This window comes from Monodelphis domestica, chromosome 7 (genome assembly GCF_027887165.1).
Source record: "Monodelphis domestica isolate mMonDom1 chromosome 7, mMonDom1.pri, whole genome shotgun sequence".
In the NCBI taxonomy this organism is placed as follows: domain Eukaryota; kingdom Metazoa; phylum Chordata; class Mammalia; order Didelphimorphia; family Didelphidae; genus Monodelphis; species Monodelphis domestica.
In genome coordinates this window covers 206,348,922-206,375,596 of record NC_077233.1, presented here as the reverse complement: position 1 = coordinate 206,375,596, position 26,675 = coordinate 206,348,922, and the positions used below count along the sequence as shown (strand labels likewise).

Here is a 26,675-nt window from a genome sequence, read left to right as displayed (position 1 = left end):
TTATAATTGTTTTATAACACTTTGCAATTCAGATTCTCTCCCTTTTTGCCCCCCTTTCCCACCTCTGCAATGAGGCAAATGATTTGTTATAGGTTATACCAATGCTATCATTCAATATATATTTCCATATTCCACATGCTATGACTGAAAACACATATTACATATGCAATAAAAAAATTCATGAAGGAAAAAAAGTGAAAGATGTTATGCTTCGTCCTGCAACTGGATTCCAACAGTTTCTTTTTTGGCTTTGAATATATAATTTTTTTTAATCATGAGTCCCGTGGGGTTATCTTAGGACCTTGTTTTGTTGATAAGTTGATCATCATACAATATTTATATGACTCTATTTACTGTACTCCTACTTCCGATTATTTTACTTTGCATCAGTTCATATAAGTCTTTCCAGGTTTTTCTGAACACATCCTGTTTGTCATTTCTTATGGCTCAATAGTATTCTGTTACAACTACATACCACAACTTGTTCATCCATCCTCCAATTAATGGGGACTCATTCAATTTCTAGGGTTTTTTTGCCACTACAAAGAGAGCTGCTAAAAATATTCCTGTGCAAGTAAGACCTTCTTCCCCATTTTTGAACTCAGGGATACAGACCCAGTATTAGTATTTCTGTCAAAGGTATGCATAATTTTATAACCCTTTAGGCATGGTTTCAGATTCCTCTCCAGAATAGTAATATCAGTTCACAGTTCATCCAGCATTTATCATTTTCCTTTTTGGTCATATTAGGCAATCTGATAGCATGCTGTGGTATCTCAGAGTTGTTTTAATTTCTATTTCTCTAATCAATAGTGATTTGGAGCATTCTTTTCATATAGCTACAGATAGTTTTAATTTCTTCATCTGAGGACTGACTGTTCATATCCTTTGACCATTCATCAATTGTGGAATGCTTTGTATTCTTATAAATTTGACTCAGTTCTTTGTATATTTGAGAAATGAGGTTTGTCAGAGATACTTCCTATAAAATTTCCCCCCAATTTGTTGTTGTCCTTCTGTTGTAAGGAAGAGGTTAGAGCAAGTTGCAGAAGCATGAGACTAACAGGGAGACAATTCTAGAATAGGAAAGTAAGGGAGATATAGTTAACTGAGGTTTTGGGGTCTTTCTCTGGTTTTGATCTCATAATCAGATGAGCACATGCACCACTCATGTAGATGCAGATGCCAACACATGTACTTGTGTGTGTTTATATTGCACAGCCATGTGATGCAGTGGATGGACTGATGGGTCTAGAGTCAGTAAGACTCATTTTTCTGAGTTCAAATCTGACCTCAGACACTCACTAGTTGTGTGATCCTGAGAAAGTGATTTAACCTTGTTTGACTCCGTTTCTTGTCTGTAAAGTGAGTTGGCAAAAGGAATGGCAAAGTATTCTAGTATCTTTGCCAAGAAAACCCCAAATATAGGCACAGGGAATCATATAATTGAAAACAACTGGGAAAAAACAAAAATGTTTATGTTCTTACCTATCTATATGTTGACATATGTCTATAAAGTAAAAAGTTTTTATTTTATTTAAGGAACACACCAACAACAAGCAGAAATGGGCACTATCATCTTTACACTCACTTCACTGATGCTGCATGGATTCAGAACATTTATAGGGTTCTGTTTAGAAATCACTTTAGTGCCAGTGAAAGAACAAGACAAGAAAACTGGTCTCATTAGTTTGAACTCATGTTGTTTTCTGATACTAAACATTATCAAATAAACTTGATCCCACATGAAATTTGACTGTTTGTAAAAAAAAAAAAAAATCAAAGCCAGCTTCAGAGGACCAAGATTTGTTACCACTGAAACGATTCCAGTGGACATCTTACAGACCCTCAAGGCTATTCAAAAGAATTCTTTGAGAAATGATAGCTTCTTTGATATCAGTGTACAACTTCCCAAAGGCATGGCTTTGAAGAAGACAGCATCTATTTGGATATATAAATTGAGAAATACTTGTTAAGAAGCCAGTCATTACTTTTATCATTATACTTCCTATACTGACCATGCTTCAATAACTAAAAAAAGAAAACACTGGTCTATTAAACTTAGGTCTCACTAATATTCCTTCAAATAATTATTAAAATTAATTTAGTAGGTTAAATTCAAACCAACTTACAACATGGAATGTATGGCTGCCTAGATAACCACCAGGGACAAATTATGGGCAAATAAACAGGCAAAGACTCAGTTGTAGCAATAGTTATGCAGCAGAGTTAAATTTATATTCAATATAGAAAACATTTTATAAATGCCTACTATGTATAAGGCATGTTCTGAGTGCATGAATATTAAAACTGAATAGAATTGCAAAAGTCTCAATGAAATATTCAGCTCTTGTATTCCATTTTAAGATAGGGATAAGGGACCAGACCCATGATGACATTACTAAGGCTTCTTAACCAGGGGTGCATAAACTTGTTTTTGGAAAATATTTTGATGCTTTCAATGGTATATTTATAAATGTATACATATATTTAATATGTCTAATATATACAAAGTATTTCAACATAATTGGTGGTCTTTACAATTGCATGTATGGGATTTTATGCCTTTAAAAGCATCATTCTAGGAAAGGGTCTCTGGGTTTCACTAGAATGCCAAATAGGTCCATGACACACATAAAATAAGATGAAGAATATTTGCATCATCATAATGAATTCTTGAGTAAGGAATTTCTCTTTAACAATGGAGTTCTGTACCTTCTTTGCAACTTACATATAGTCAGGATGTGTCAGAGGCAGGTCTGAACTCAGATCTTTCTGACTTTGATGTTGGCTCTCTAGCCATTCACTATGCCATTGAAAATCCAACAAATAGCACTCTCAATTCAAAAAGAGTTTCTGTACACTTATTCCATAAAAAATGTCACTTGGTCCTATTTTCCCCAAAGTTTAGGCCATTTCCTGATATGTGCAGGGCCACATTCTCTCTGTAGGAATGGTGGGATGAAGACTGTCTTAATGTGTAGTTCTCACCTTTAAAGCACTTTGCATATATAATTGATCGTATTTCCCTTATAATTGGCATTACCCACATCTTGCAAGTTATAGACAGAATGGTTCATTGGTTTCCCCAAAGGCCACAGAAAATTTTAGTGGCAGGCCTAGGACCAGTCTACGAAGGCTGTGGTAAGACCACTAACCACTCAAGACATCACTGTATATATTAACTAATTGTATTTCATACATAGATAATTTAAAAATGCATGTGTTAACTTTTCAGTTTTATTTAGAAGAGAGGCATTAAATAGGAAACCACAGGTACTTTGAGCCACATCTGTACGTTAGTGGGGAAAAGTCACCCTCACTCTACTACTGAGTGAAGTGAAGAAAGCTGTAGCTCTCCTGTCAAAGGGACATTTCTAAACTTCTATGTGTTTCAGCATATGTTGAAAACCCTAGTGACCAGTTGTTGTGACAAGGGAATCACTTTAAAAGACTGATATATATTAATTTAAGGTTGCCAAGGAATTCAGCTATGTAATTCCTAAATGAAAAACTCAAGTCAGCAGTCAACCTTTTATGGAGTTTAATTACAATAGGAGGAAGAAAGGAATTAGAGATAGAGAGAGAGAAAAAGGGAGAGAAGGGAATAGGGCTTAAATACCCCTTCTGTTTAGGCTGGGCCAAAAGGCCCAAGCCCTTAGATAGCTGGGGCAAAGAAAAGAGATCAGTCCCTATTACTCACGTGACCAAAATGGAGAAACAGTCTCAGGGGCCCCCACCTTCAGCTTCCTTCAGAGCAAGCTTCTCAGAGTACACTGCCACCACTCCGACCAACTCCTCAACCACCCCGAGTCTTCAGACCCCCCTGATCTTTAAGGAAACCATCCAAGTTGCCTCCCCTCAGTTCTCACATCTACCAATCACTGTCCATCAATTTCCCTGTGCCAATGGAGGCTCTAGCTTAACCCAGGACCGCCCAGAGGCTTTGCACATGTCTGTTGAAGGTCATATTTTCAAATGATTAAATCTTTGCTCCTTTGCTACAGCCCTTTCTAAATCCTGTTAACCTGAGTAAGGTAGAGATTGGAATAATTAAATTTTGATCTAGGCTGCAGCCCTTACTCAATCCTGTTAGGACTGAATAGGGTGGAGATTGATTCCAAGTATCTCCATTGTATCAATTCTAAAATCAATCATGACTCAAAGAAATTCCTGTTCTATGCTTAAGCATAGGTCAAAGTCCTTTCCATTGTTCAGCAAAAGGTTTCTGTCCTAAAGTAATCTTAAGAAGGGAAGAGAAGGAACCTCCCATGCCAATGGGGTTCCCATTCTAATAGACTATCAGTAAGAAATTTTCCAAGTATGAAATATCCCAATGGTGAAAATTCCAACATTTATAAGTCTAAGGAATTTTAAGGTTTACATTGTCCATAACAGTGGGAAGGCAAAGATTGGATGGCAAATATGGGGAAAAGGCCACCGTTAGAGATATTGTCATGGGTAGATTTTTCTGTGTAGTATATTATTTGGGTGTATTTTATTGGATTCTTAAGTAAACCATACTACAAGAAAATTATCATTTAATTGAAGAACTCTTTCATTCAACTCTCAATACTCTTTGGAGCAAGGAAATATGCTGGTTTTCAAGCATCCTAAATGCCAAATTGCTTCAAGCTTTTACATATATATGCATATATATAATAGCTATGATTATATAAAAATTATGTGGAATTGGAAATTTAAACAATTATACAGAATTCTCTTAATGTAGCATAGAAGATACCTCTATTGACAGAGAAAAACTTTAAGTCTGTATTTAGTTCTATAAAGGCAAATATTGTTTTATGATGCATAAATAATACAGTAGAATCTTGTATTCCTTATGACCTTTGGTGAAATGTGTGGCTATTAAAATGCAGGATACAATGGAGAACTGTTTGTGGAGGCCTGCTTGTTGGATGAGCAGTCCGTTGCTTTAGTCTTTAAGTGTCCGGAATAAGAGATTTAAAGCTGAAAAGCATCTTAGAGACAATGGACTCCAAACCATTTTTTTAAAGATGAAAAAAACTGAGCCACAATGAGGTTAAGTGGCTTACTCAGTCATATAGCTTGTATCAAGATGGGATTTGGACATATGGCTTTAATAATAACCTGGGTTTAGAAATGAATACAAGAGAAGGGACTAGGTTAGATAATACTTAGATAACTTATCAGATTGCTTCAAGCTTCTCTTAGACAACAAAAGCCATATTTTTGATGTCAGTATTTTCCTAACAATGTGACACAGTCACAAAATATAGAACATCATGATCTCAGAAGAGCAATGATTTTAGGTGATCCAGAGGCAATGGAAAGACACAAGGTGTCTTTCATAGGATACAATATGGTACCAATGATGATTTGAGCATTAGAATTAGCAAAAGAAAAATCACCAAAAGCATGTAAAATCATAAAAGGAGGTAAACCGTGTATCCAAGAAATATAGAAAGGTTCAGAAGGATTCTAGAACTGTGGGAAGATTTACTAATAAAATGAATCATTGACAAGAATCACACAAAAGGGATGGGTTGTAACTTGCACAAGTAAAAATAACAACTCTCTGATCTAAATAATGAAAAGGTTGTCTAGGGATCCCGTTATATTGTGGAGAATGAATACATCTTTCTCCCTCAGAGAAAGTAACTTATAAGAAAAGATATAAGGCATAAAAATGGGTCAGTGGATAGGGTGCAAAGACCCAATTTCATATCTGGCCTCAGGTATTTATTATCAAGTTATTTAACCTCTCTTTGCCTTAATCCACTGGAGAAGGAAATGGAGAGCCACTCCAGTGTCTGTGCCAAGAAAACCCCATGGACGATATAGTCCATGGGGTCATGAAGAATCAGATACAACCGAATAACAACAAAGGAAATAAATAGCCTTTTCTGTAATAGGTCTAAGGCTTCAAGTGGTGGTAAATTGGTTCCAATTCCATTCCTCTCTAGTTCATAGAATAGTTCACTTTAACCTCTCTCCATCAACATGCTGTGCTTGGTGAAATGTTCTATGAATCTTTAATCATCACTGCACTCCATCGGTACAACCTGTGGTAAGGCAGGTGGACGAATCATCTTATCTGCACTCTAGGTGTCATAGGGAGAATCATTTGTACAAGGAAATAAAGGAAGAACAAAGAACTGTGCCCATTCAAATGTCAATGCATCAGAAATCATTTCGTAAGCTCCTGTTAAAAACGGAATACATTCAAACACTTTCAGATTCAATGTAACATGTGGCATGCTTAATGATCTCAGCATTTCTAATTATTTTTAATAAGTGTTACAAATTGAAAGCAAGTCAGGCAGATATTAAAACTATATTGGAATGTCTTAAAATGATCAGTCCTACCGGTTGAAATCAAATGATGGCAATTAAGAGTAATAAAGGTTGTTAAAAGTTAAGGCCTGAAAGACGAAGGGGTCCTGTTAGACTGTCAATGATTTTCCCCAGGCACGGAAATCAGTTAGAAAATAAAAATATCTAGCAGTTTAGTGGTCTTCAAAGAAAGAGCCAGGGGGAGTTACAGCGACATGCTGGTAGCAAAAAAGAGACTTACATAGTCTAGGAGGGCAGTGAAATGGAAGGCGTGGTAAACTTGTTCACACTTAGTTGTCATTTTTGATTTTCAATGACATTTTTTTCATTCTTTCGCCTAGTAAAGATGACAAAAGGTCCTAATTTATTATCTGATAGCTATTCCTGTTCCTTAATTAATACTGTTTAACTGTATACAGTCACAGAACCCAAATAGGAATATTTTATTTTTATATTGAGAGTGCCGATTTTCCCCATTTCATACTGCCAGTTCATTATGAGTTCATACCTAGATCAAAGATAAGGGTGAAGAGAAAAGTAACTCAGCAATTTGGCCTCCATTTCCCCACACTGGGCATCAAGGTGGTGCAGTGGATAGAGTATTGTGCTTAGATTAAGGAAGACATCTTCCTGGGTTCAAATAGGGGCTCAGATATTTACTAGCCAGGTGACCCGGGGCATAAATAACTTTACCCTGTTGGTCTCAGTTTCCTCATCTATAAGATGAGCTGGAAAAGGAAATGGCAAACCCCTCCAGCATATGTACCAAGAAAACCCCCAAATGGAGTCATGAAGAGTAGGACATGACTGAAATGACTGAAGAAATATCCATATTCTCCAGTGGGACTATTGGAACCATATCTATGGCAACATGTTTAGGGTTTGGCCTCAGTTGGTTGCCCAGGTTTAGAGAGAACTAACAATACTAGTCCCTCCACACCATAGAAATAACTGAGCTTGACTTCCGGGTAATCATGGCTGCAATCTAGACGTGGCACGTTTCCTCTCCCCAGCACCGAACGAAATAGACTACATCAAAGGAGCATAAAATCACCTTTGGAGGAACAGAAGGACTCCCCAGTACCCCACAGAGGCAAAGGTACGTGGGGCTTGAACATTTCCACACTAAAATAAGAAGGAAAAGCTTGCACAGAAAAGTGAACTGAGCCGCCCTTCCCCCACCCCACCTCCCCCACTAAACCAGAGTGAGCTACCTGAGCGCTCACCGGGACAGCGAGTGAGTGGGGAGCGTCTCTGTCTGGGGGGGCACTCCAGGGTCCTTGGGATCTGGGGACTGCCAGGAAAAAAACGTCTCAGGGCGCTTTCACTGGAGAATCCAGCGGACCTGGACTCCGTGCGGGCTGCGCTGAACAACGCGCACTGACTATCTGGGCGGAGCTGAATACCTGGGCTCGGAGGCTGGGAAGAACTAGTCTGAAGCAACCTAAATTCACAGAAAAACCACTCTTATAACCCAGACCCCAGACCAAAAAGGAAAGGGAAATAAAACCACCAAAGGGATGGCTCACATGGCCCAAAATCAAGCCTCCAGGAAGAAAGGGAAAAAAGTGACTATTGAAAACTTTTATGGTGGAAGTACCCAAGGGAAAGAGGAGAATGAAGAGGAAATCCAAAAAAATTCAGAACACGCCTCCCAAAATGGAAACTATCAACAAGCTCTGGAAGATCTCAAACTGGAACTTATCCAAAAGATGGAAACCTTCTGGAAAGAAAAATGGGAGAAAGAGTTCAGCTGTCTGACAGATAAGACTGCTCAATTGGAAAAAGAACTCGAAGCAGCCAATACAAGGGCAGACAAGGCTGAAAAGCAAATCCAGTCCCTAATGTCCAGAATCAAGCACCTAGAAGAAAGTGAGATGATAAAACAGCAAGAATCAATAAAGCAAACCCAAACAATTAATGAATTGGAAGAAAACAGAAAATACCTCACTGAGAAGGTCACGGACCTGGAGAACAGAGGAAGACGAGAAAATCTCCGTATCATCGGTCTCCCAGAAAAACCAGAGGTAAACAACAAATTGGATTTTATTCTAGAGGAGATTATAAAAGAAAATTGCCCCCACGTTCTGGAGCAAGGGGGCAAAATAGAAATAGAAAGGATTCATAGAACACCTTCTATACTAAATCCCCAAAAGACAACGCCTAGGAATGTAATTGCCAAATTCAAGAGCTTCCAAGTAAAGGAGAAAATCCTACAAGAAGCCAAGAAGAAGAGCTTCAGATATAAGGGGGCTCCCATAAGGATCACACATGACTTAGCGGCTAACACACTAAGAGACCGCAAAGCATGGAACACGATATTTAGAAAGGCAAGAGAGCTGGGTCTCCAACCAAGAATCAACTACCCAGCAAAACTGACTATATACTTCCAGGGGAAAGTATGGGCATTCAGCAAAATAGAAGATTTCCAAGCATTTGCTAAGAAAAGACCAGAGCTCTGTGGAAAGTTCGATATCCAAGCACAGAAAGCAAGAGAAACATGAAAAGGTAAATATGAAAGAAAGGGAAAAGGAGATAAATCTTATCTTTCTCTTTAAGTCAAACTCTCTTCTATAAGGACTACATTTACATCTAATTATATATATTAATATGTGGGGAAAATGTTTTGTGCAACTCTCATAAATTGTATCATCATAAGAGTAGTTAGAAGAAACATGCATAGGGAAAGATTGGGGAATCAAGAAGATTTGGGGAAAGTTGGGGCAAAAAAAGGAAAAGGGAGGGGGGAACCGTGATAATACTAAGATTAACTTCAAGAAATAGGGGGGGAATCAATAGAATAAACTTTCCCATATAAAGATACACATGGGAAGGGGAGGGGAAGAACTCTCATATGAGAAGGAGAGGAAGAGAGCGTGAAGTGGAAGTACTTAAACCTTACTCTCAGTGAAATCAAATCTGAGAGGGAAGAACATCTAGATCCAGTGGGATCCTGAATTCTATCTTATCCATTAGGGCAAGAAAGAAAGGAAAATTAAGGAGGGGGAGGGGGGAGGGAGTACAAAAAGGGAGGGAAGGAGAGGGGGGAGGGGAAGGGAGCATAAAAAGGGAGGGGCTAGAAAGGGAAGCATCTCAAGGGAGGGGACTAGGGGGACTGACCTAAAGTAAATCACTGGTTCAAAAGGAGAAAGCTAAAGAAGAAAGGTCAGAACTAGGGGAAGACATCAAAATGCCAGCGAATCCACAAATAACAATCATAACTTTGAACGTGAATGGGATGAACTCACCCATAAAACGCAGACAAATAGCAGATTGGATTAGAACACAAAACCCTACCATATGTTGTCTTCAAGAAACACATATGAGACGGGTTGACACTCACAAGGTTAGAATTAAAGGTTGGAGTAAGACCTTTTGGGCCTCAACCGATAGAAAGAAGGCAGGAGTTGCAATCATGATATCTGACAAAGCCAAAGTACAAATAGACCTGATCAAAAGGGACAGGGAAGGTAAATATATTCTGCTAAAAGGAAGTATAGACAATGAGGAAATATCACTAATCAACATGTATGCACCAAATGGTATAGCATCCAAATTTTTAATAGAAAAACTAGGAGAATTGAAGGAGGAATTAGACAGTAAAACCATATTAGTGGGAGACTTGAACCAACCACTATCAAATTTAGATAAATCAAATCAAAAAATAAATAAGAAAGAGGTAAAAGAGGTGAATGAAATCTTAGAAAAATTAGAATTAATAGACATATGGAGAAAAATAAATAGGGACAAAAAAGAATACACCTTCTTTTCAGCACCACATGGCACATTCACAAAAATAGATCATACACTAGGTCATAGAAACATGGCACTTAAATGCAGAAAAGCAGAAATATTAACTGCAGCCTTTTCAGATCACAAGGCAATTAAAATATTGATCGGCAAGGGTACATGGAGACCCAAATCAAAAATTAATTGGAAATTAAATAACATGATACTCCAAAATCGGATAGTTAGAGAAGAAATCATAGAAACAATTAACAATTTCGTTGAAGAAAATGACAACGGCGAAACATCCTTTCAAACCTTATGGGATGCAGCCAAGGCAGTACTTAGAGGAAAATTCATATCCCTGAGTGCATATATTAACAAATTAGGGAGGACAGAGACCAAGGAATTGGAAATGCAAATCAAAAAACTTGAGAATGAACAAATTAAAAACCCCCAGAAGAAAACCATACTAGAGATCCTAAAAATTAAGGGAGAAATTAATAAAATAGAAAGTGACAGAACTATTGAGCTAATAAACAAGACTAGAAGCTGGTACTTTGAAAAAACAGACAAAATAGACAAAGTACTGGTTAATTTAATTAAAAAAAGGAAAGAAGAAAGGCAAATTAATAGCATCAAGGATGAAAAGGGGGATCTCACCTCAAATGAAGAGGAAATTAAGGCAATCATTAAAAACTACTTTGCCCAACTATATGGCAATAAATTTACCAATCTAGGTGATATGGATGAATATTTACAAAAATATAAATTGCCTAGACTAACAGAAGAAGAAATAGTTTTCTTAAATAATCCCATATCAGAAATTGAAATCCATCAAGCCATCAAAGAACTGCCTAAGAAAAAATCCCCAGGGCCTGATGGATTCACCAGTGAATTCTATCAAACATTCAGAGAACAGTTAACCCCAATATTATACAAACTATTCGACATAATAAGCAAAGAGGGAGTCCTACCAAACTCCTTTTATGACACAAGCATGGTACTAATTCCAAAGCCAGGCAGGCCAAAAACAGAGAAAGAAAACTATAGGCCAATCTCCCTAATGAATATAGATGCAAAAATCTTAAATAGGATACTAGCAAAAAGACTCCAGCAAGTGATTAGAAGGGTCATCCACCATGATCAAGTAGGATTCATACCAGGGATGCAGGGCTGGTTCAACATTAGGAAAACTATCCACATAATTGACCACATCAACAAGCAAACCAACAAGAATCACATGATTATCTCAATAGATGCAGAAAAAGCCTTTGATAAAATACAACACCCATTCCTACTAAAAACACTAGAAAGCATAGGAATAGAAGGGTCATTCCTAAAAATAATAAACAGTATATATCTAAAACCATCAGCTAATATCATCTGCAATGGGGATAAACTAAATCCATTCCCATTAAGATCAGGAGTGAAACAAGGATGCCCATTATCACCTCTATTATTTGACATTGTATTAGAAACACTAGCAGTAGCAATTAGAGAAGAAAAAGAAATTGAAGGCATCAAAATAGGCAAGGAGGAGACCAAATTATCACTCTTTGCAGATGACATGATGGTCTACTTAAAGAATCCTAGAGATTCAACCAAAAAGCTAATTGAAATAATCAACAACTTTAGCAAAGTTGCAGGATACAAAATAAACCCACATAAGTCATCAGCATTTCTATATAATTCCAACACAGCTCAGCAGCAAGAACTAGAAAGAGAAATCCCATTCAAAATTACCCAAGACAAAATAAAATACTTAGGAATCTATCTCCTGAGACAAACACAGGATCTATATGAACACAACTACAAAACACTTTCCACACAACTAAAACTAGACTTGAACAATTGGAAAAACATTAACTGCTCATGGGTAGGACGAGCCAATATAATAAAAATGACCATCCTACCCAAACTCATCTATCTATTTAGTGCCATACCCATGGAACTCCCAAAAATTTTTTTTACTGATTTAGAAAAAAACATAACAAAGTTCATTTGGAAAAACAAAAGATCAAGGATACCCAGGGAATTAATGAAAAAAAATACAAAGGAAGGGGGTCTTGCAGTCCCAGATCTCAGACTATATTATAAAGCAGCGGTCATCAAAACAATTTGGTACTGGCTAAGAGACAGAAAGGAGGATCAGTGGAATAGACTGGGGGCAAGCAACCTCAGCAAGACAGTATATGACAAACCCAAAGATCCCAGCTTTTGGGACAAAAATCCACTATTTCATAAAAACTGTTGGGAAAATTGGAGGACAGTGTGGGAAAGATTAGGCTTAGATCAACACCTCACACCCTACACCAAGATAAATTCAAAATGGATGAATGACTTGAACATAAAGAAGGAAACTATAAGAAAATTAGGCGAACACAGAATAGTATACATGTCAGACCTTTGGGAAGGGAAATACTTCAAAACCAAGCAAGAATTAGAAAGAATTACAAAATGCAAAATAAATAATCTGGATTACATCAAATTAAAAAGTTTTTGTACAAACAAAACCAATGTAACCAAAATTAGAAGGGTAGCAACAAATTGGGAAACAATCTTCATAAAAACCTCTGACAAGGGTTTAATTACTAAAATTTATAAAGAACTAAATCAATTGTACAAAAAATCAAGCCATTCTCCAATTGACAAATGGGCAAGGGACATGAACAGGCAATTCTCAGCCAAAGAAATCAAAACTATTAATAAGCACATGAAAAAGTGCTCTACATCTCTTATAATCAGAGAGATGCAAATCAAAACAACTCTGAGGTATCATCTCACACCTAGCAGATTGGCTAACATGACAGCTATGCAAAGTAATGAATGCTGGAGGGGATGTGGCAAAGTGGGGACATTAATTCATTGCTGGTGGAGTTGTGAATTGATCCAACCATTCTGGAGGGCAATTTGGAACTATGCCCAAAGGGCGATAAAAGACTGTCTGCCCTTTGATCCAGCCATAGCACTGCTGGGCTTGTACCCCAAAGAGATAATGGACAAAAAGACTTGTACAAAAATATTCATAGCTGCGCTCTTTGTGGTGGCCAAAAATTGGAAAATGAGGGGATGCCCCTCAATTGGGGAATGGCTAAACAAATTGTGGTATATGTTGGTGATGGAATATTATTGTGCTAAAAGGAATAATAAAGTGGAGGAATTCCATGTGAACTGGAACAACCTCCAGGAAGTGATGCAGAGCGAAAGGAGCAGAACCAGGAAAACATTATACACAGAGACTGATACATTGTGGTACAATCGAAGGTGATGGACTTCTCCATAAGTATCAATGCAATTTCCCTGAACAATCTGCAGGGATCTAAAAAAAAATACTACCCACAAGCAGAGGATAAACTGTGGGAGTAAAAACACCGCTGAAAAGCAACTGCTCGACCACAGGGTTGGAGGAGATAAGACTGAGGAGAGACTCTAAATGAACACTATAATGCAAACTCCAACAACAGGGAAATGGGTTCGAGTCAAGAACACATGTGATAACCAGTGGAATCATGCGTCGGCTATGGGAGAGGGAAAGGCGGGGGGGGGGGGGGAGGAAAAGAAAACGATCTTTGTTTCCAGTGAATAATGTATGAAAACGACCAAATAAAATAATATTAAAATTAAAAAAAAAAAAAAGAATTAAAGGGCAAAATGTTAAAAAAAAAAAAGAAATAACTGAGCTTAGTATCTCAGTATCAAAATATTGTAGCGACTTAAAACAAGACATTCTAAGTTAGTTATTCCTTGGCCAATCCCATTTCACCTTGAATATAACTGAGACAGTTTCTCCAGCAGGATTGGAGGATGTATTTCAGACTACTTTCCCCAGGCATAAAATTTGCTAGTTAGGACTCTAAGGACTTTGCAGTTTCCCCTCCATTAGAGCAATTCAAACCAGCCAGCCTTCAAAGAATATCTCAGCACTTATCTCTAGAAATGACAGTCATCCATTGAACTGATAACAAAAGACTGAATTAATGGCCTTAGAAGCTTGAACTTCTTTGACACCACTAGCCAAAATGCACTTCCCAAATCACATTCTGCTATATTTAATTTGTCAAAGTTTTATTCAATGCCAATTATGTGCAAAATGATGTTTGAGGGTCTGTGCTAAGGGCTGGCTACTTTCTCTTGTTTGCCTTCTGATATTACTGGGATGGTTAAGCGTTATTTCTTTCTAGTAGTGAGAGGATTAATTCTATGTTTTTCATAGCTTGGCAAATAATTTGAGACCTTCTTAGGGGAAAGAATTTGAATACAAATTGAGTTCTTAGATGTTAACCATCAATGATAGCTAATAATAATGATAATAACTAATATTTATATAGTGCTCAATGGTTCGCAAAGTGTTTTATTCACATTCTCTCTTTTTATCCTCACAATAATCCTTAGGAACTATCTCCATTTGACAGAAGAGTCTTCAGCAGACAGAGATTAAATGACTTTCCATGAGGCACAGAGCTAGTGAGCATCTCAATCAGGATTTGATCTTACTGATTCTCAGCTAGCACTTTGCTCACTTGGCCACCTATCTGCCATAGCCAAATCAGATAAACTAAATTGCATAAGTAACAAATTCCACCTTCTTACCCTACCCCTGTCACATTCCATAGACACAACTAAATACATTATTTTACAAGAGTCATCAGGTAGAGATGCCTTAACTTGCCATTCCAACAATTGGGGATATTCCCTCCTATGAATTTAAATGTATTTAAGGCTATAAAAGGGTAAAAAATATGTATAGAGATGGAGATAAAAGGATAAAAGAAGAAAAGAAATCATTTAAATGTATTAATAGCAAAGTTACTTGGAGTTTCAAACATGGGTCAATGACGTAACAACAGAATTTGGAATTTAGTCTTCAAAAGGCAAAATGTCATTCATTATATTTTTTCCCTCTGGTCTCTGAAAGACATGCTCCTCCCTTTCACTATTGTATCATTATGTTTCTGACAGGGGCATGAGCTTAAAAATGAGTCTCTCATTTTAAATAATATAATGTATACATTTTTCATCATAAATATAATTTATATATTATATACATCAGTATGGGACAGGATTGAACTGGACCTGTAACTTCATTACTAGAGCAAGCCTGTGGCCAGGGCATTATTTCTACAGATTTAGGTTATGCCTTCTCTGCAATTTGTGGTCTTGGGTGGCTGCCTGAGGTATTGAAAGGTTGTCAGTGAATGAATCAATAATCACTACATGCCAGTCAATGTAAAATATACTTGGGGTACCAAGAAAAGGTCAGCACAAAGGCATGGGGTTAGGAAATGGAGATTCCTGTAGAGGAAAAGTAATGAGTTCAGTACAGTTGGGCTATGGACTTTATGAAAAGGAGGAAAGCAGAATCTGGATCAGATATTAAATTGGGATTAGATGAACATGAAGGAAGAAGAGGTTGCTGGAAGATGTAAATGGATTAAGAGTCTGGAAGTGGTAATGGAGAACAAGGGGTCTTCTGATTACCCTAGACAGTAATGGGAAGCATAAATGAATGAAATTGCCGCTCAAACTTGATAGGGTATTTAAGGTCACACAACTGGTCCATGACAGAGGCAGGGTTTGAATTCACAACTTCCTGGCTCTAATATACCAATGCATCATCTAGTAAGCCAGCTTGTCTCTCAACAGAAAGATATAAAATGAACAAACTATTAGTGGAACAGACTTTTGTAAGAAGCAAGCAAATAAATAAACAAGTAATCAAATGAATAAATTAATGAATAAGGGCTGCATAAAAATGAGAAATTCTTATTCCCCTAAAAGGTGAGAAAACACTGTCTCTATATCTGTGTTGTAAATTTGAAAAATGAATCCATATTTGGAGAGGCAATAGTGGATAAAGAACTAAAGTTAGACTTAAGACACTCTGGAGTCAAGTCCTGCCTCTGACACATACTGGCTGTGTGATCTTGAGCAAGCCATTTAACCTTTAGTGTCCTAAGTGATTCTCTAGGGTTAGAGATTACACATGAGCTTCCTATCTTCTCTGGTAGCTAGGAAAAAAGATCTGGAGAGAAAATAAAACAAAAAAAATGGAAACCCCATTGAATGGTTTTTCTATTTGAATTTGCATTTTTAATTATATGATTCTTCTTTTTACTAAATTCATTCTATCCACTTATCCAGTTAAATAAAATTATTTAAACCAAAGCTTTTAAAACATAAATCAATGAAATGTCACTTTGTCTGTTTGGCCTCCTTTAATTGTTAGCTTGAGAAGCAATAGGGCATAGAGAAGAGAGGTCTGGGCTTGGTACTGGGAAGGCTTGAGTTCAAGCCATGAATCTGACACATATTAATTAGCTCCATGATCACGGGCAAGCCACTTAAACCTGAACAACACTTTCATCCTTCTATTCTATTTTTCTTTAGAGGGGGTTTCCAAACTGGAGTTTCCCATACTGATGATATCACAGGTAAGAACCAGATTGTCCACTGATCTCACCCATACCAAGAACTGGTGATTGACTTGACCAACTGGAATGATGATAGAGAGGACCTCCCAGTCCTATACCCCATAGGCCTGCAGTGGGAAAGTCTGGGGCAGTTCTACCCTCTAGAGAATACATTGAAGTGATGGCCATGTGGCCACTTTCTCTCATCATACAGACCAATCAGCAGACAACTGCATTTTTTTTCAGTAGTAACCTCCTTGGATGAATGAACACTTTTTATTACTTAATAGATGGTCTAACCAAGTCTGCAGCAACTAAGAAAAGGGGAAACCATCTGATGTATCAAGCTCTCTTGACTCAGATAAGTTGGGTCAATTTGTACTGGGAGTAAGGAGACTAGATTATGAACAATGTCATCTGATGATTTTATCTGAAAGATGTTCTTTGACCAACAGGGAGCAATGTGTGTAGATTGGGAGAGAGGGCAGTGTGGCATAATGAATGTATTTATGTGTGTGTATTATATGCAGATGCAAATATACACATACACATGTATTTGTCCATATATATAATCCATGTATGTGGATATAATAGAATTCTACATATGTGTAGAGAAAGAAAACATGTAGAGAATCATATATGTATTATATATATATAATCTTCACATATATCCATAAATTCTATACCTATATATCTTTCTATATCGATATCCATATCTAATCTATCTATCTATCTATCTATCTATCTATCTATCTATCTATCTATCTATCTATCTATCTACATAGAGATTACACCAGGGATATTGTGGGTTTCAAATGAGAAAATGGCTGGAGAGCACTTTGTAAACTTTAATATGTTACATACATTATTGTAATTAGAATCATCACTTCCTCCTTCTCCTCCTCATTAGGTCATAGTCACTAGACCTCTACTCTTTTTTTTTTTAACTCTTACCTTCTGTCTTGGAGCCAATACTGCTCCAAGGCAGAAGAGTGGTAAGGGCTAGGCAATGGGGGTCAAGTGATTTGCCCAGGGTCACACAGCTGGGAAGTGTCTGAGGCCAAATTTGAACCTAGGACCTCCCGTATCTAGGCCTGGCTCTCAATCCACTGAGCTACCCAGCTGCCCCCTAGACCTTTATTCTTGCAATAATTTCATTATCTGAGACTTCCACTGGAGTCCTGATGAGCTCAAGCCATACTTTTAGAGCAATAAAATGGTGTACTGGTTAATATATAACAACTAGGGGGCAGGCAATATAGAAGTATGTGCACACGCACACACACACTTTTAAGTTTAATTTGAATTATTCACACCTTCTTGAGTAGAAATAATCAACAAAACAATAAATCAAGCTCTGATTTGTAAGATTGTAGGTTTCTGTGGTGTTACAGAGAACACTGAAAGTTGGATGAGCCAGTGAGCTGTCCAGCACACTCTTGGACTCAATTTATAATTTTATTGGTATTTGGAGCTCTGCAATTTATAATATTAGAGAATTGCCTAGATCAGGGACAAGTTAGACAACTTGCCAAGAGGCACACAGCCAGTAGAAGTGAGAAGCAGCACTTGGTTCAGGTCTCCTACTTTTAAGGTCTGTTCATTCATTCATTCATTCATTCATTCATTCATTCATTCATTCATTCATTCATTATCTGTGGTCTTCTGTCCCTCTATATAATCAAAGGATCAGAGAGTTAGAGTTAGAAGGGAACATAGAGATCATATAGTTTAGCCCCTTCATCTTACTGATAAGGAAACCAAGGACCCAATGGGGATAAGTAATTTTCCCCAAATCATATTGGCATTAAGTGGCAGAATCAAATTATGAACTTTTGACTCAAAACCCAGCACTTTACTGCATCACATCAATATCAAAGGTCATTTTCTTAATTCATATACATGATGGTTGGAATATCTAAGATAGAAGATATCTCTGTCTCAGTTTATTTCTATATTTTCTAGTTCTAAGTCCATATTTTGATTCTGTTATGTATGTGCCAGAGTCAGAAGAATTCAGGTCATCTGGCTTCAAATCTACCCATTTCCCATTGTATCACATAAATGTAAAAATTCAAGTTCTTTTAACAGTGCATTTACTTAGTGGCTTCAATATCTAGGAACATAGAAAATGATTACATCCAATCTAACCATCCATCCATCCATCCATCCATCCATCTGCCTACCTCTACCTACCTCCCTATCTATCGTCTGTCTGTCTATCTATCTATCTATCTTCTAGCTCTAAATTTATGTTGGGATTCTGTGACAAGGAAATACAAATGAAGGGGAAGTTATTTGAAATGTTAAAGGCAGGACTTGGCTAGACTGAATATTCTTTTAGGTTTTTGTAGTTATTAGCAGTATCAAAAGATGCTAAGTCTACCACTTTTTTTACCCACCAACAAAAATCACAACTTCTGGTCTAAATGGTTGGAGGAAAATACTCTTTTTTCTTTTTACAATTTGAGGAACTATTTTGAGCTGATGGATGAGAAACTAATGACACAGAGACTATAAATTGTTCATCTAACTGCCAAAGACTTAATGAGCATTGCTGATATGATTATAAAGTAGTGAATAGCAGTCTTAAACAAGCAGGATCTCAGCATTACAAAATGATGGAAAATCATAGGGTGTCTCAAATTGTTTTGATTGTATTTCATGTATTAAATGCTATTAGTGCAGGGTGTTCAGGGAGGTTGATGGAGGAGACAGGGAGGGAAGAGTGTAGTCGGATGGAGATGGCCAGTTGGGAGAGAGGGAAGTAAAAACATATGTGGGACAAAAATCTAGTTTATGAGAAACTCTTTCCAGCATGTTAAAAAGTCTCAAAAGAATGAGAGGAGACAGTGGCACCCTAGTTCAGCAAGACCCTGAGAAAGTCTAATGATTTCCTTCTAAGGACCAGTTTTGCTGTATCATTGTTGAACAAGGAGTCTTTCACCTTCCATGTCTTTCACCCTTCCTGGTTCATCTTTCAAAAGAAGTCTAGCCACTACTCCACTTCCTTCCCTCCTGTCCCTCTGTTCCCCTATATTTCTGGAAGAGAAGCTGATAGTTTCCAGTTCTTTGGTTTCTTTTCCTTAAAGGTGGGGGTGAATCAGGGAAACAATTGTGAGTTTGGGAATAGACAAAAAGAGAGCCCCTTCTTCTCCCACTTTTTGTATATTATGAGCATGGCTTAGATGAAATATGGTCCTTGCCATCAACAAAATTACAATACAATTCCATGGAGAACCAAGCCTGTTGAGTAATTCATCTACGAAAATGTGCACTTTAATTGTTACTCTTGGCATCAGTCAAGGAGACGAGTGAAATATTATGCTAAATATCACCACGTGCAATAGTAAAATGCAGTTTCATTCTTGCCAGAAATGGTACACAACCCTACCGTCCCCCACCCTCCTTAAGCTCAGGTTTGGATATTGTGATTTAATCTAAATCTTGTGCTTTTCCCGTATCCAAAACCAACAGAGGTTTAAAGAGAGCTTCATTTTTTATTGGAAACATTTGCTCTGCCCAAGCTGCCAAAAAATAACTAAAATTGAGGCCTTTATTTGGGTTAAAGTTGATTCTAAGCTCCACAGAGGTTGATGTGTTTAGTTTAGCTTCCTTCCCCCATAAAGTCTGCTTTCACAGGTAAGGTTATGTTTAGGGACAACTTTTATTCATCCTGATCTTCACAGAACTCCTTGATTTACATAGAAGTTGGTAGCATATGGAGTTAGTCACACAAATACAATTTAAAAAATACTAATTGTAGTCTGCCCTGCAGCAGTGTAGTCAGTCTAGTAAAGTGGGGAGTGGCATTGTCTAATGATCAAAGACAAAGACTGTTGTGTCTTTCCTAGAAAAGTGTTTTAAATCCCTAAATTGGAATATTTAACAAATGTAGAGTCGATCAAAAAATTATGTTTTTTATTGCATTCATGCCTACATGTCTCTAAAGTTTTGATTTATAGCCACATCCTGATTAGGGTGAACAATGAATCCCATACAGTGGTCACATATATTCAAATTTGTACTATTTGAAGTTATAATTATGAAAAATACAGTCATTGGTTCCAGTCCAATGGAAATATGCCATGGAAATTCAAATAATGTGACTATTTCAAAGAACTCATTATTTGCTATGGCCTGGCTATACCCTTAATCTAGCCATAATCCATATTTCATGTGTATTTTCTACAGGTATATTTAGAAAATTCAGATATAATTCACATAATGAGGTCCTGAAAACATAAGCATGAATGTGTATGCATATGCATAAAAAGATGATAAAGAATATAGAATTCTAGACCTAGAAGTAACTTTAGAAATCATGGAGTCTAACAATCTCATTGAGGATACTAAGATCCAGAAAGGTAAATTTACTTGTCAAAGGTCATACAACTAGTTAGCAGCAGAGCCATTACTGAAATCCTGGTGTTCTAGTTCCTAATACAGTGCTATTTCTTCTATACCATTCTATGTATATACAGAAATATATGAGCAATCCCTAGATACATGTAAGATTTTCTAATCATTGTTATGTACCTTAAAGCTTAAATAAACAAGGCTTCAGGTGTGACTTGAGAAACTATGGAAAATATTTAAAAAGCAATGTATTAAATAATAAAACCAATTATATTAGAAAAATGTATACAGAATAGATTTAGTTAAGATCCCATGGCAAACAGAAATATTACAATGATTGATGAGATGCATTGGTTATCAAATTGTTACAATGTTTTAAAAATTATACTTAAAATGATCCAAAATAAAAAATTTCAAAGAGATTTTATGAAGACCCTGTTCTACTCTGTCCCTACTATGCAAGGTATCTTTTGGTAAATGTGTGTGTGTGTGTGTGTGTGTGTGTGTGTGTGTTTTAATTTCTTAAGGGAAGTTTTGTGCCAGGTGAAAGCAAAATCTTTGGGAAAACAGCCATCCTAGTCTAAAGAGAACTATAATGAATTAGGGGTTAATTGATAAGGCAATTTATTCAGAGCAAGTTGACTGAAAATATTCATCAGAGAAAGCAGGTTTATAAATATGCTCAAAATACTTTTCCAAAAATCATTCAAATAATGATAAAGAACACTACTCAGAGGGAATTCTTGCAGACTAGACATTACTTAAATTTTTTTGATTATTTAAAAAGTTGATCTGCAAGAAGGAATTAAAGGGAATTTATCTCATGCTTACTGAAAGATCAAGAACTCTATGTGCCAACACTAAATTAAAAGCACCTTTTGAGGGGCTCTTTTTCTTGCTTTAAAATTGGAGAAGTTTTAAATTTAATTTAAATTTAAAATTCCTGTTTCCCCTTTAAAACTGGAAAAAATTAAAAATATATTTTGCCTGTGACAGTGAATATGAAAGAAATTCTCACCCTTAAAACCAGCAGCATTGGTTTTCCAGTCATTAGCGCTCAAATGTCCTGCACGGGAAGTCCTTACAATAACATGCTGCACATCTCTCCAGGTCAGAAACGGACTGGGAAAAGACAAGGCAAGAATCATTGTACCAAAAAAAAAAAAAGATGGGGGAAGCAGAGAGTCACAAGCAATTAAAAAAGCAAAATCAAAATGGCGGAAGGACTAAAAACAATGGATTGGGGCTTTCTGTTTAGGACTAATGTTCTGCTAAATCCTCTATCCATTCTCAATCAACATGGAGAATGAAATTACCTTGCAAGTGGGTAGAAAATTGACCCCTGGATTTAATAAGCCCTACTATATGGTTTGATAGACCTTAAAAAAATTAAAAGAAAATGCTTCATTAAGTGTATCCAACCTTAACAACACAGACATTGAATGATGAATTTTTTACATGTATGCAAGGGTCTCTACTAGTTAGTGGTGAATTATATTAAGGTTTTCTTCAGGGCACTCTCATACAGATTTACAATAGATTGTCTTTTTATAATTGTCAGTTCCCCAAACCTGCACTTGTTGATTGGGTAACCAGCAAATGGACTTTTACCGCCCAGAAAACTTTGTATTATTTGTTTGTCCATAGGCAAAAAAGCGATGCATAATAGAAAGGCCCTGTTGATCATTTTTGGCAGGTAAATGAGTTTTATTCAGGAACAGAAAAGTTTTGTATCAAATTCTGGGCTCTAAGGCACAGGTCTATGTCTTTGGGAAGGCTTATTTTATTTACAATGAGACGTCTTATTTTGTTTATGACATTTTTGTACCCATTAGCCATAGCATATAGACTTAATATATAATAGGGAAGGAAACAAATAGGAAGGAGATTATTTTCAGTGGAGAACTACAACCATCAAATAACCCCAATAATAATAGATATCAAGGGAAAAAGAAACCCATAGACCTATGACTTGGGTTTATTTCTAAGATTATATTTAATGTAGCTTTTCAAGGAATAAGAAAATTTCAGATGTGTTTATAGACACATCTGAAGGATAAAACAGAGATTCAGAACATTTAATTAGTTATTTTTCACTGATGTCCTATAGAACTTTTATAAGGAATTCTGACAACTAGGGTAAATTCATCTAAGGAGACAGAGATAGTATGGGGTCACAGTACAGATATAGTCTTTTTTTTTTTCAAAAGGCATAATTGTACTGGGAGAGGCAAAGGCCTGTTTCCCAGAATATGGTCCCATTTCCCTTGGCATGGCTAGCAAAGAACTTCTCTTCCTTCTCTCCTTCCCTTAACCTATGAGTAGAAGAAATGAGGAAGTGGCAGTAGGTAAAGTAAAGCTTTGGGAAACAAGTAGGCAAAAGGAGAGGGGCAAGATGCTCAGGAGTGCATTATGTGGCATGGAGTCAATCTTCACCAGCTCAAGGAGGCTGGAAGAGCAACTCAGGAAGAGAACCCTCCTCACATCTCAATATTTTAAATGAAAACCTCTTATCTTGCCCTTGTTATAACTCTCTTCTCACTTCTTGAGATCAGAATAGTATAGATCTAGAGCCTGAAGGTACCTTAGAGTTGATTTGGTCCAATGTTCTCATTTTACAGATGAAGAAATCAAGGCACAGACAAGGTTACAGCTAAATATCTTAAGCAAGATTCAAACTTGAAACTTTTTGATTCCAATTCACTATATCACTCTGATGATATTATGTCATCAAACTAAGAAGGTAGGTTGTGTGTGTGTGTATGTGTGTGTGTGTGTGAGACAGAGAAAAACAATGGTGGGAGGGAGAGAGAGAGACAGATAGACAGACAGGCAGAGACAGATAGAAAGAGACAGACAGACAGAGACGGACAGAGAGAGAGAGAGAGGGAGAGAGGGAGAGAAGGAGAGAGAGAGAGGGAGAGAGGGAGAGAGAGAGAGAGGGAGAGAGAGAGAGAGGGAGAGAGAGAGGGAGAGAGGGAGAGAGAGAGAGAGAGAGAGAGAGAGAGAGAGAGAGAGAGAGAGAGAGAGAGAGAGAGAGAGAGAGAGAGAGAGGGAGAGAGGGAGAGAGGGAGAGAGGGAGAGAGGGAGAGAGAGAGAGAGAGAGAGAGAGAGAGAGAGAGAGAGAGAGAGAGAGAGAGAGAGAGAGAGAGAGAGAGAGAGAGAGAGAGAGATTTTTAGCTGTTTATACTCCCAGCGTTTTATTAGAGAAGGATTAGTTTTATTTACAGAAGAAGGGACTGGACTTAGGGAAGAGGGGAGACTTACTACTCTCATACATCTTAAGGGAATGAACTATGGCTTGTGTGTCCGAGTAAGGAAACAAATCTCCAGGTACTGGAAAATCCTATTTAAAAAATCTATATCTCACATCATTTCTTTGAATACTCAAAAATCCGTTTCCCTTATGATTTTCATGTGCTAGATTTATTGAATATATTTGACTGTGGTGATTATGACTGTTTAGGTTAAATGCCTGGAGATATGGTAAAACAGAGGCAACACGATATCGAAGCTTGGGTACTGGTCTTAGACTCAGGAAAACTTGGGTTTGAATCCATATCCTATATGCCTATCTGTGTAGCTTACACTTTGTAAAGTCATTTGATTTCTCTGCCTCAGGCAATTCCTTGGTACTTGCCTACTAAGTCATAATTCCTTAGCATCCTTCCCAAATATGCAGTTCATAGAGGTAATAAAGTAGGTAATAAGGTAATAAGGCAGGATTTGAAATCAAATCCTTTGATTCTGGAGCCCTGGCTTTTTCCATAGCACCATGGGTTACCAATGTTTTCTCTGACTTCTAAATAGTAATAAAACTCTCTGTCTAGTAGGTTGCCTTGGATTACCCATACAAGGGGGATCCAGAATATGAGAATGTCCTGAGAACTCAAATCTTTTTTTAAAATCATTTCTGAAAAAAAAATCCCTTACTAGAATTTCCATCTCTAAAGAGATGCATTTTAATATATATATATACATATATATTTATTTATTTTGAACTTAACCACCAAATAAAATGAGTGTTTCAGTTCATATAGTAGAACAAAGAGGGTCATATGTATAATTGCAAATCTCTATTAAGAAAAGCTTTCTTTTAAAGTATACAATAGATTTAACATACGGCTTTCAAAGCTATCTTGGTTGTCTATGATTCCTTCTGGTCTTCTGTCTATTCTCTTTTATCATTTAAAAATATTTTAATGATTTTTTTATAAAGAGATTTGAAAGAGGACTCTGGGAAATAGTGTAATGTTGCCTATGAATTTTGACTAATAACTTTGTGATAATAATAGAAGCTAAACACACACATTTGGAAAGTAAGGTAAAAGAGGTAAGTATTTAGTATATTTCTCTGCTCCAGCATTGCCAGTAGCCTCTTTTATAACTAAAAAGAGGTAATATTCTTTCTCCTTTTCTTAGGAGAAAAGACACAACTTTTAAATGGATAGAGAACAGGAGTTAGGAAGACCCCAGGTTCAAATCCCATTTCAGGCATTTAGTAGATTATGACTCCATGCAAGTCATATCATAAATCTGTGCCTCATTTTCTTAATCTGTAAATTTAGGGTCTCTTCTAGTTTTCCCTATAGATGATGATTGTGAATGAACCTCTGAAAGGCTAGCCAGACAGGAGTTTTGCCCCAGAAAATGAATAGCTTGTTTGGGAACTTTAATGATTAATCCAGAGTGAACTTAATGGATTCAGTACACTAATGCCATTAAAATTGGAAAATAAGTCAAGGGACTATTATAATAATTGGCTTCATCAACTAGTGATCTAGACCCCTCTGAGAGGTAGCCTCTCGTCATTCCCTTACATCATGTATAGATCTGTGAAAGTGGCTCTCTCCACCCATAAAAACAAAACAAAAAAGTTTAAGATGTAATGAAAGTACATATCAGCCATTGGCTTATATATCCACACATATATCCTGAATATATATATATATATATATATATATATATACAGATGTATCAAAAAATAGAATATCCTAAAAATAAGAATAGTACAATATTTTTATGTGCTTTTTTTCAGTTAGGATTGGTTCAAAGCAAGTAACTAAAAAAATACTCTTGGATTTAATTTAAAGGATATCAGTATGAGGATTTCTCTCTCAACATCATTAGTGGATCAGGCCCAGGGATCTATATAAACACATCTAGGTTTAACTGACATTCTCAGGGTCACATGACTAAGTTTCTGACTTCAAACTCAGCACTCTAGCCTCAATACCAGGCTGAACCTGTTAATTTAATTCGCATGTTGTTTACACCTTTCTGGTGTTTCCTACCATATCTAGTATATACAAAACTACGCACATCAAGATTCATTTATTCAGAATTTATCCCTTAAGAAAAATTCAAGCTCCCTGGGTTAAAAGCATGGGACATAGTGTGGAAGAGGCATGAAGGAAGAGAGAATTTTATGCATGCAAGACTGCCTAAAATTCTCTCTTCCTTCATGCCTCTTCCACAATAGGAAAGAATGATAGTTTGGAATAATTGAACATGGGTTTAAATTCTACCTCAGACACTTATTATTTATGTGACTTTAGGTAAACTCCTTCCTTTCCCTGGGCCTCAGTTTCCTCATCTATAAAATGAAGGGATCAGACTTCCGGGGTCCCTTACAGCTTTTGGTCTATACTTCTGTGATTGTTGCATCATTATATCTGACCTAAAGATAGTTTAATGTACCTAAGCATCAAAAAATATCTGTTTTGTCCTTTAGTCTTTTTAGTCATGGTCAAATCTTTATGATCCCATTTGGGGTTTTCTTGATGAATATACCAGAGTAGTTTGCCATTTCCCTTTTGAGCTCCTTTTACAGCTGAGGAAACTGAGGCAAACAGTATT

At 36.8% G+C, this 26,675-nt stretch overlaps 1 protein-coding gene across 1 annotated transcript in view; it reads right to left on the bottom strand.

Moving 5' to 3' along the window:
- PCSK5 (proprotein convertase subtilisin/kexin type 5) overlaps window positions 1–26,675 on the bottom strand; it is a gene marked incomplete at its 5' end in the record, with an annotated part of 595,445 nt that overhangs the window by 267,554 nt on the left and 301,216 nt on the right. The window contains one exon of the mRNA XM_056806299.1: window positions 21,835–21,938. Within this exon, the coding sequence (XP_056662277.1) occupies window positions 21,835–21,938 (104 nt within the window). The remainder of the gene's footprint in view (window positions 1–21,834; window positions 21,939–26,675) is intronic.